The 10,830-nt window shown below is 51.7% G+C and overlaps 1 protein-coding gene and 1 long non-coding RNA gene across 3 annotated transcripts; both read right to left on the bottom strand.

Annotated features, from left to right (window-relative positions):
- Positions 1-4,448: 4,448 nt before the first annotated feature.
- BCL7C (BAF chromatin remodeling complex subunit BCL7C) lies at positions 4,449-8,479 on the bottom strand. Its single transcript, XM_042922141.1, has 6 exons — positions 8,217-8,479; positions 7,626-7,704; positions 7,192-7,300; positions 6,930-7,091; positions 5,201-5,286; positions 4,449-4,644 (listed from the first exon to the last, which is right to left on the bottom strand). Exons 1-6 carry the CDS (start codon positions 8,306-8,308, stop codon positions 4,519-4,521), a joined length of 654 nt encoding a protein of 217 aa, XP_042778075.1. The 5' UTR covers positions 8,309-8,479; the 3' UTR covers positions 4,449-4,518.
- Positions 8,480-8,574: 95 nt separating this feature from the next.
- On the bottom strand, positions 8,575-10,797 carry LOC122209921. 2 transcript variants are annotated; one of them, XR_006197833.1, is made up of 4 exons: positions 10,718-10,797; positions 10,159-10,328; positions 9,043-9,154; positions 8,575-8,909 (listed from the first exon to the last, which is right to left on the bottom strand). It is a non-coding gene; the product is annotated as an uncharacterized LOC122209921 (long non-coding RNA). The 2 variants fall into 2 exon arrangements; XR_006197834.1 differs by having other exon boundaries at positions 10,219-10,328.
- Between the last annotated feature and the right edge of the window lie 33 nt (positions 10,798-10,830).

Genomic DNA, 10,830 nt, shown 5'->3' with positions numbered 1-10,830 from the left:
ATACTGTATAATTCCATGCATATGAAGTTTTAGAACAGGTTAACTTAATCAAAACAAAACCAGAACAGTGATTGCCTCTGGGGGCTTGGGAAGGGTTGGAGAGGAGCACAGGAAATTTTCCAGGAGGATAATGATGTATTTGATAAGAGTTTGCATTACGCAGATGTGTGCATTTATTGAAACTCACTGAATCATACAATTAATACCTGCGCATTTCACTATATAGATATTTTGTTTCAAGGGCAAAGAAAGACAAACCTGTAAAGAAATACTGGACTCTAGTCAATGACCTGCATGCTTAAGGACTTAGAGGGAAACATACCAGTGTCTCCAACTTATTTTGAAATGTATCAAGAAAATAAGATAGATTGATAGATGGATGAATGGATATGGATACGTGATAAACAAATACAGTAAGATGGTACAGAATCTAGGTGGCGGGTATATATACATATATATACAATTCTTCCAACTTGCTGCATGTTTGAAACTTTTAAAGGTTTTTTTGTTTTGCTTAAGTAATCTTTACTCCCCATGCGGACTTGAATTCATGACCCAGAGATCAAGAGTCACTTGCTCTTCCGACTGAGCCAGCCAGGCACCCAGAAACTTTTTATAATAAAATATTAGGAGGGAAAAAAACCCTAAGTCTGGTCATGTCACTTCTCTGCTCAGACCCCTTCAATAGCTCTTCATCTCGCCCAGAATAAAAGGCAAAGTCCTGACAATGGCCTCCAAGCAGGATTGATTTTGATTGCCATTTTATGATTGTGACCTGCCTATGAGGCCCTACAAGAGCTGACCTCACTTCCCACTGCTCTTTCCCTACTTCCCTGTGCCCCAGTCACACTGATCTCATTTCCAGGGACACTCCACCTCAGGGCCTTTGCACTGGCTATTCCTTCTGCCGGGAATGCTCTCCCCCGGGATATCTGCATGGCTCTCTCCCTCACTACTTCAAGCTTTTCTTCAAATGTCTCCTCAGTAGGGCCTCCTCTGATCTCCCTATTTAAAATTGCAATCCGCCCTTTTCCCATCTCCCTTGCTTTATTTTTTTTAGAGTGCTTATAACTTCCTACAGATGATACAATTTATTGAAGGTAAGCTCTGTGAAGGCAAAGACTTTTTTCCATTTTGTTTATGCTTTATCCCCAGGGCCTAGAATAGTGCCCATCAAACAGTAAGTGTGGAATAAATACATGTTTCTAGGAATAAAGGAATTCTCCTCCCTCCTTGAGCTCAGTCTGGTGCCAAAGACCCAAGTTAACACAGATCATCACGAGGCAACACCTGATGTCCCATGAAATGGCAGAGGAGGAGGCAGGGGGCATGACAAAAGAAGTCACCAGGAAGCCAAGGTTAGAAAAAAAAAGAATGCATCTCCCAGATGAAGAGAGGATAAGAAGAGATCTGCTAGCAGCGTAAACAGCATGAGCAAAACCCTAGACTCAGAAACAGCAGAGTGATTATCAGCAGTTCTCAGGGAAGCAGTGCAGGGGTGGGGTGAAGCGGCAGGAGGTAGCCCCATCCTGCCAGGAAAGGGAACTGCAGGGTTCTCGCCAAAGGCAGTATCATGGGCAGATGTGAGTTTCTGAGACTGCCCAGCTGCTGGGTGGAGAATGGATTGCGGTGGGCAAGAGTGAAGCAGGAAACCCACCAGGAGGAACCTAGCAAACAGAAGGGCCCTAAAGAAAGGGGTAAATGGGAGAGTTATTCAGGACAGAGACTTAATGAAACATGATAGTTGATGGGACTCTGACTTCTGGGTGCTCCAGTCTGGGATTGAGGGGCCATTTCTGGGTACAGGTGATGGTAGGAACAGGGTGGGAGGAGAAGGATGCTGAGGGTCTGGACATCCCAGTGGAGATGTCATGCAGGCATCTGGCTGAGTCTAGAGGTAGGTGCGGAACCTGGATGCAGAGATTTGGGAGCCCTTGATTAAAAGGGTAGGTGGACCCAGCAGGGAGTGTGCATGAAGAGCTAGGCCAGGGCAAGAGATATTTAAGGGATCAGGAGAGAGTGACAGAGCAGAAGAGAATGGGGGAGCACTAGAGGCCAGAACCCAAGAGTCAGGGGTGGAAGAATTTCCAAAAAGAGAGTGTAGACATCCTGAGGGGGTGGGAAGCAGGGAGGCAGGGAGGGCATTATAAAGGTGATGAGTGGGGGTGTGGCTGTGGAAGAAGTGGACTTTAAACCAGGTCACAGAGTGGACCACAGAGAGGGTGGGTGCAGGCCTGGAATAGGGGACAGATGCCTGGGGTCTGGGGCCAAGTGAGGAACAAGAATGGGGGAGACTCAAACTTTAGCCTTTCAAGGCTGCTCAGATATGGACTCCTCCTCCCCAGTCTCGCAGACAGGCAAGTCTCTGGCCTCTATCCCTACACCCTTGTATCCTCATCTGCGAAATGGAGTAATAGGGAAAACAGCTGTCATTTATTGAGCACTTATTATGTGTCAAGCCAAGGACACTCTCTCCATTATTTCCTCATCTAATCCTCACAACACTCTCACCAGGCTGACATTAGTATTATCGCCAGTTTACAGATGAAAAAACTGAGGCCCAGACAGGTTAAGTCACTTGGCTCAAGGCCACAAGCAAACGAATGGAGATGCTGATATTCAAGCCCAGAACCTATTTTCTGGGCTTTAACACTGTACGACTAACCCATACAAGGCACTTCACAGTTTACAGAGCACTCCCATCACCTCATGGGGTGGTCAAAGGGAATCATGAGATGACCTCTATGCCCAAGAAAATGCTGAGATTATTACCACAGGTAGCAGGCTGAATAATGGCCCTCCGCAGATGCCCACAACCTAATCCCCAGAACCTGTGGATGTTACTTTATGTGGCCGACGAGATTTTGCAGGTGTGATTTAAGTTTAAGGGTCTTGAGATGGGAAGAGTCACCTGCATCATCCAGGTGGGCCCAATGTAGTCACCGGGGCCTTAGGAGAGGGAGGCAGGACCCGAGATGTGAAGATGGAAGAGACAGGGAGACCAGGAGGTGCCATGCTGAGGACGGAGGGAGGAACCCCAAATCATAGGACGGGCGGCATGGAGGAGCTGGAAAAGGCTGGGAGACAGATACTCCCCTGCAGCCTCTGGAAGGAACCAGCCCTGCTGGTACCTTGGCCTTAGCCCAGTGGGACTAATTTTGGACCTCTGGCCTCCAGAACGGTAAGATAATAAATGTGTGTTTCTTTAAATCACGAAGTAAATCTGTGGTAATTTGTCGCAGCAGCAAGAAGCAGCAAATATTCCACATCACGATACACCTGGCTCCCCTGGCCAGCCTTGGCTCAGCTGTCACAAGTTCAGCTGCTATCAGGAAGCATCCCTCTGTTTTTAAATAGTTCTTTAAAAGTTCCAGTGTGGTCCCTCTGAACCTCAGTCTCTTCCTTTGTTAAAAATAAAAGTAGGGCTAATACACCTGACTCTACCTCTTTTGCAGGCACAGACTGAAGGTGCCGTATATCATTTGAAGGTTCCCACAAATCACTAGGGCAGATGAGGCCTCATTGTTGTCCCCATTGCTCAGATAGACAAACTAAGGCTCAGAGAGGGGAAATGGCTTGCATGCAGCCACACACCTAGTGAGTAACAGAGCCGGGGTTTGAACCAGGACCACTGACTTCAGATCTACCACACTGAGGTTCATGTCTCACATGCCACCGCCCTGTCAGAGAAGCCTTCCCAGATACCACGGCACATTCATTTACTTGGTCACTCATCAAACAGTTGCTATAACTGCTCTATGCCCAACATGGTGCTAGATAAGACTGGGGACCAAGTTCTGCACTCAGGAACCCACAACCTAGTGGACAAAACAGACAAACAAAACAGCCATCCTAAACAGCCTGATAAATGTCTGCTGAGACAGAGGGGAGGAGGCACAGTGGGTGATGGAAGCCCTAAAGAAGGGAAACCGAGCCAGGGCTCAGGGAAGACTTCCTGGAGGAGGTAGTGATTGGGCTGAGGACAAGCAAGACTCAATGAGAAGTGTAGGCAGGGGTTCCAGTGGAGAAATGGCTAAGCAGAGGCCGGAGGTACAAGTTGTAGCTTCTTGAGGGCAAGGAATGTGTTGGGTCACTTCAGACCCCAAAGTCCCTCTGGGCTGTGTTCCTATGTATGAATGGGAATCATGGGCCAGGGCTTTGGTAATTGCTGGGCCCAAGGGAGAGCTGAACAAGAAGTGGGGTCCTGGGATTCCCAGAGGAGGGCTGAAGGTCAGGAAGGGTCCAAGGTAAGGAGGACAGGGCAGGGTGGAGGGAGTTTTGGGGAGGAAGCGTCCTGGCTCAAGCTCCCATTCCATGTCTGACTTATGGTATGACTATAGGAAGATCCTCTTTGAGCCTCAGTGACTCCATCTGAGAAACAGAGCATGAGACAAAACTGTCTCCAAAGACCCTCCCCAGCCCTGACGGGGAAATGACATGACACAAAATTACAAAAGGGTCTTTATTTGTAAAAAGCCAAAGGGGCCCCTGGGGCGACAGGACAGGCAGGCCGGCTTCTCAGGGGTCAGGGGCATTTGGGCAGATGCGCTTGAGTGGGGGGGCGCCCTCCGAGTCCTCTGTGTCACCCTGGGCTGCCTCGGGGACAGGTGGCACTGGCTCAAAGACGGGGTAAGCTTCGGGGGCCTGGAGAGGAAGGGCGGACAGGCGTGAGCTCCACCCAAACCCAGGAGTACAGCCTCCTAGCCTCTGCCTTCTCCAGCGCCTCCACTCCACTCCCCTCCCGGACCTACGAGTCTAGCCCAGGGCCAGGGACCCAGGAAGTAGATTAAGTGGGCACCGGAAACAACAACAACATCGTCTGGGGGGAAAGAAGCTGATACTTGATATTTCTGGAAAATGCATCAAGGTAGTCCTTGTGGAAAAAGTCAGAAGTCTGTCGGGGGACTCTCTTAAGCTAATTTTATAGTTTAAGATTAAAATAAAATAAAATACTTGGAGGAGCACCACGATCTTTCCAGGCTTTTAATGGTCTTAAATCAGCCCCGATCCAGCCCACAGGACTTTGTCTTAAAACACCCTTTCCTTTTCAGCCCTAAGAACCCAGCCTCTGAGACTTGAGCTGTGTCTGAGGTCTACATTTCCTGCCTGGACCTCAGCAGTGCAGCCCCCAAGCCTTTGGCTGCCCCAGAGCCCCCATTGCCTTAGAGACCCAGGAGTCCAGCCCTTTGGCTTCTCTCACCTCAGCCTCCAGCAATTCTGGAACAGGTTCCTCCTTGGTCAGCATTGGGGGTTCATCCGTGCTGCCTGCAGTTATGCCCCCAGGATCTGGAACATCAAGTTAACAGATATTCCCTGAGCAGCTGCTCCATGCCACAGCACAGACCAGGGCTGAGGGACACCGGGGAGGGAGCTGGGGACCTGGCTGCAAGCCAGGAAGAGAACATAGGAAGGACATTTAAGTGGGATCTTGACAGGTGAGTAAGATTTCATCAGGTAGACAAACGGGGAGTGGAGCACATTTTAGGCAAACAGGACATATATTTAGTGAATACAGATTCTGATGTTGGACTCCTGGGTTCAAATCCTGACCTTGGGCAAGTGACTTAATTCCTCTGGGCCTCAGTTTCCCATCTGTAAAGTGGGGAGAATGATAGTAATCACCACATGGACAGTTGTGAGGATTAAGTGAGATAATACAGGTAAAGCCCTTAGTAAAGCATCTGGCACATAGTAGGTGCTCAATAAATGCCTGTTATTATTTTTACGTTAGTAAAGGTGCACAAGTGCATGGCACAACCTAAACATAGCCCATAAGCCTAAGTCATGGTATTCTTGGAAAGGAATAATGAGACCAGCAGGGGTAGTTCAAGAAGGGCCCAGAGTGCCAAGTGGAGGAGTCAAAGGTATAGGGAGCCATTGAAGGCTTTGAGGCAGGAAAATGAGCCTGGCAAACTTGTACTTTAGAAAAAGTTGCTCTGGGGGCACTTGGGTGGCTCAGTCGGTTAAGCGTCCGACTTCAGCTCAGGTCACGATCTCGCGGTCCGTGAGTTCGAGCCCCGCGTCAGGCTCTGGGCTGATGGCTCAGAGCCTGGAACGTGCTTCCGATTCTGTGTCTTCCTCTCTCTCTGCCCCTCCCCCATTCATGCTCTGTCTCTCACTGTCCCAAAAATAAATAAACGTTAAAAAAAAAAAAAAAAAAGAAAGAAAAAGTTGCTCTGGCAGCTGTGCAGAGGTGACTGGGGGAGAGGAGACCCATAAGGAGGCTGGAGCCAGGTGGGGGTAAGAGCTCTTCTAGGAAGGCAGACACATTTGGGACATGGTTCAGACCAGACAGGGGATTGTGCAGAAGAGAGAGGAGGTGAGGAGGAATTATGCCCAAGATATGGGCTCACTGGCTGTGTGAGCTTGGGGTACTTCTCTGAGTTTCAGCTTCTCATCTACATGAGGGGGTGATAGCCCCCATAGGGTTATAATGAGGATTACGTGACCTACAACACATTCAGAAGGGCATCTGGCACACAGTCAGAGCTCGATAGGTATGGGCTGTTATTATCACTTATTAACCACCTTCGGGAATATTGCTATTATTTAGTCCTCAACAAATATTTATTGAGCACCTTCTATGTGTCCCACATTGTTCTCAGAATTCAGTAATGAACAAGATCAATGTGGACCCAAGGTTCAGGAAGCTGACATAAGGTGGGGGTTGTGGGGAGAAATATTAGTAAAAAAAAATTTACATGAAAATCTCAGACGATGATTAGTTATCTAAAGACCCAAAGAAGCCAGAGGAATGAGACAGACAGTCGCTGGAGGTAGGATGGTGACTTTCTGTGAGAGTCAGGGAAGACTTCCAGGAGAAGGTAACACAGGAGAGGAGTAGGTGTTGGTAGATGTAAGCTGGTGGCTTCAACTTTGCAGAGGACAAGAGTCAGAGGAGAGGGCTCTAGGGAGGCACCTGGTCCTACCTCTTTCTTGGCCCAGACGTGGGGGCTGAGCATCCTCTGGGACCCCTTCTGGTGGTCCAGCAGGTGACACAGGGCGGCTGGGCTGAGGGGTGCCCCCAGGGCTGGGCTCAGTGCCCTTTTGCAGGGAGCCTTCCGAATGGAAACTCTGGTTACTGTTCTCATCTGTGGGAGCAAAAGCCGAGAGGGTTGGGCCTGAGGGCCCCAGTTCTCTCCCTCATCTACAGCCCACACCTCCCCCTGAAATTCCACGATCCCTACATACCATTGAGATCCAGCAGGATGAGAGGGCCACCCCCTCGGGGACTGGCGCCCCTGCCCCGTCGCTCCCGGCCTCGAGATCTCTCTGCCCCACCACCTGCCCTCCGCCGCTCCTGGGGGTTAAAGGGGTGAGGGTCAGTGGCAGCTTTCCAGTTAGTGCTTGCAAAGCCCCCACTGTACAAATTAGTAAACTGAGGCACAGAGAAGCAAAAGACCCTGCATGAGGTGACAGAGTGTGGCACAGTGAGTTAGGTCTTGAACTCAGGGGTGGGAAGCAGGAAAAAAGGAGAAGGGGGTGGAGTTGCTAATAATTGTTAACATCTGTCTTGGCTGCTGCATTTGAGGTCTCAGAGCGGGACTGGAGGTGGAGGCCCCGGTGGGGAGGGGCTCGCCTGAGGTTGCACAGATGAAGGGCCTGGTGTGCGAGAGCTTGCTCACCTCCTCCTGGGGGTCCACCACTGGCACCCACTTGAAGATACGAAGGGAAGTGTCGCCCACAGTCACCCAGCGCTTCTCCCTGTGGGAGGGTGGGGGGACTGGGTCAGAGTTCTGAGGAGAGAGCCCCCCAGGAGCTGAACACATCTGGGGAGACCTGCAGAAGTAGGGGTGGTGCAGTTTTGCTAATGGGGCATAGTTAGAAGAAGAAAGTCCTGCAGACCCCAGGCCTTACGTGGGGGTGCCTCTAGAAAGAGAGTGTGGCTTGGGGCCATAGCTCTGCAGACCCCTGGGGTATACAAGAGAGCAAGACTAATGACCCAGCCGGGGACCACACCAATGAAGATCCTGGGCATACTTGAGGGAGGAGTGGCAAAGCTTTAGGGGGCGGGGCATAAATGAGGGTACGGCTTGGGAACACGCTTTGTAGACCCTAGGGTGTAGCCAGAAGGGGGACAGAGCCCTATAGCTCCAGGGCGCAGCTGGGGGGTACACCTAACACCTGGGGGCCACGGCAGGCGAAGGGAGGGTAGACGCATTTGGGAGAGGAGTAGCCCCGCCAGGTCCCGTCCCTGGCCCCGGGGCAGCGCTCACCATCTCCGGACCTTCTCGATGGTCGCCATCACCTTCTTGATGTCATCCTTGGCCCGGCTCCGGGTCTCGGCCCGCACGGTCCGGCCGGCCATGCTGGCGGGGCTGGGGCCGAGGCCGAGCCCGCGGCTGGGCCGCCTCCCGTCCGGCGGGCTCAGGCTCGGCGCCAGACCCGGGCGCCGCTCTCTCCGCCTGCGGTCCCTCCGGGAGTTGGCCGCGCCCTCCCTCGCTCCCCAACGCCTCCGCGAGTCCCCGCCCCGCTTCCTGCCGCCGCGCCGCGCCCCGCCCCGGCCCGTCCCCGGAGCGGCCGGGCGGCGCGGGCGGCCAGAGCCCAGGCCTGGAAGCCGGCCGGCCCCGCCCCGACCGGGCCCGCCCCCTCGGGGCGCCCGGACGCGCAGCGCCCCCTACCCGCCACCAAGAGGGAGGGTTGGGGACAGCTCGGCGCCAAGAAGCGCGCAGCTGGGTTGAGGCGGTGCGTTCAGACCACGTGGGCGCCAGAGGGCGCGAGGGGGTCACGGTCCCGGCGAGCTGCGCGGGGGCGGCCCCGAATGCTGTGCGCAGAGTATGTGTCCAGCCTCCCTTGGCTCTCGCTCCCAGACTGTTTTTCTCCAGCCATTCATTCAGCTGTCTCTTCACTGACTGCCCATTACCGGCCAGACGCTGCAAATATGAGTAGGTCTCCACCTACCAGAATGGCTAAAATGAGAACAACAGACCATATCAAGTGTAGACAAAGAAGTAAAGCAAGCAGAGCTCTCATTTCTGGGGGAGTGGAAACTGGTAGAGACGCTTTGAAAAACTGGCAGTTTTCTAGAGAAGGTGAACTTACACGTTCCAGCAATTCTACTCCTAGGTCATCAACACTCAACAGAAATACACAGGTATGAGCAGGAAGAGGTGTGTACTGGAATGTTCATAGTACTGTCGATAATGTCCTCAAACTGGAAACGGCCCATCGAGAGGAAAGTGGAAAATGAATTGTAGCCTGTTCACACAGTGGACACAGCACAGAGTGATGTCTTGCTACACATCCAACAATAGGGACAAGTCTCATGAAAGAAATCAAATACAACAGCACACACTGTATGATTCCTTTTATATGAAGTTCAAAACAGACAAAACTGATTTGTGGTGTGAGAAGTCAGGATAGTGGTCACCTTTAGGGCTGAGGGGCTCAAAGGGAGCTCTTGGACTGGTCATGTTCAGTTTCTTAATCTGATGTTGGTCCCCACCCCCCAACATATTTACTCTGAATATTCACTGAACTGTACACTTTAGGATGAATGTACTCTTCCCTATGCATATTATACTTCAATTAAAAGTTTACTTAAAATGAGTGTGTTTAGGTTGATTTTATTTGAAGCTGTGTTTGCCAGCAGATATGACATGGGTTGCTATGTGTGTGTGTTGCAAGGGTGGGACTCTGGCCAGAGGGTTTAAGGTATAAGAGAGTGATTATAACCAAATTTCTGGAGCCAAACTGCCTTGGGGAAAATCCCAGTTCTGCTTGTCCAGTGACCTTAGACAACTCACTTATCTCTCTGTTCCCTCAACTATAACGAGAGTAAGTTAGTATGTAATGTAGCTCCTGGAACAATGCCTGCACATAGGAAATGCCCAATAAATATTCGCTGTTAATAAGTGTGTGATTGTGGCCCCTACCAACAGTTGGCTTCAATTGTACCTGCTATGGCCTCTGCCCGTTAATGCCTTCTTTTATTCTAGCAATTATCTGCTTCTGGCAATACTCTCACAGACACACAGGCCTCCTTCCCAGTCACTCACAAACCTTCACTCACAAACCCCATTACCTGCTCTGGTCTCCCACATCAGACCGAGCTCCTCAGGGGGCCAGAGACCAAGTATGGATCGATCATTCCTGGGTCCAGGAGCCCAGGGCAAGTAGGTACTTGGGAACAATTTATGGGTGTAAGTGTGTACAGACCTTTCATCGTTTATCTGCATCAGGTGAGTGGGGTGGACATGTCGGTACGACCCCCCGTACCTTGTTCCTGGGTGAGAATGAAGGTCTACATGCAGTAGATGTGTGTAAGTCGGAGGGGTTCTCTTACTGGGCCTGGTAAGGTGAAGTGAGGCGGTGTATCTGTTACACTCCTAGTAGGTGTGATAATGAGAGGGGGGGGGGGGGGGGGGAGAGAGAGAGAGAGAGAAAGAGAGAGATAATGAGAGAGACACAGAAAATATCTAAGACCAGAAGGTATTTGTCTGGGCAGGTGTGGCCCAAGCCTGAGGGCCCTCATCGCGGTTTCCCCTCCCTTCCCCCAAACAGGAGGTAGGACCAGCACATTCCTGTCCTGCCAGCTCCACCCTTTCCTATCCCTCCCCACCCCCCACCCCCATCCCCCATCCCCCCATCAGCTTTCTCGGAAAAGAAGCTCCGGCCCTAAGTCTTGCACCGAGTCAGAGCCTGAGCCTCCTCCTCCCCGCGGGACCAGGGCTGTCTCCGGGCCCCGGCACACCCAGCCTCAAGGTCTTAAACCCACCACGCAGACAACCTGCTAACCCTTCTCAGGCCCCTTTCCTGACTGGGCTGCGCAAGTAGGGAGCTGAGCTCAGAGCCAAGGAATCCTGCCTGGGGCGGGAGGGGCGGGGGGGG

Source organism: Panthera leo, chromosome E3 (genome assembly GCF_018350215.1).
Source record: "Panthera leo isolate Ple1 chromosome E3, P.leo_Ple1_pat1.1, whole genome shotgun sequence".
NCBI lineage: Eukaryota > Metazoa > Chordata > Mammalia > Carnivora > Felidae > Panthera > Panthera leo.
This window is presented reverse-complemented; position numbering and strand designations above follow the sequence as displayed.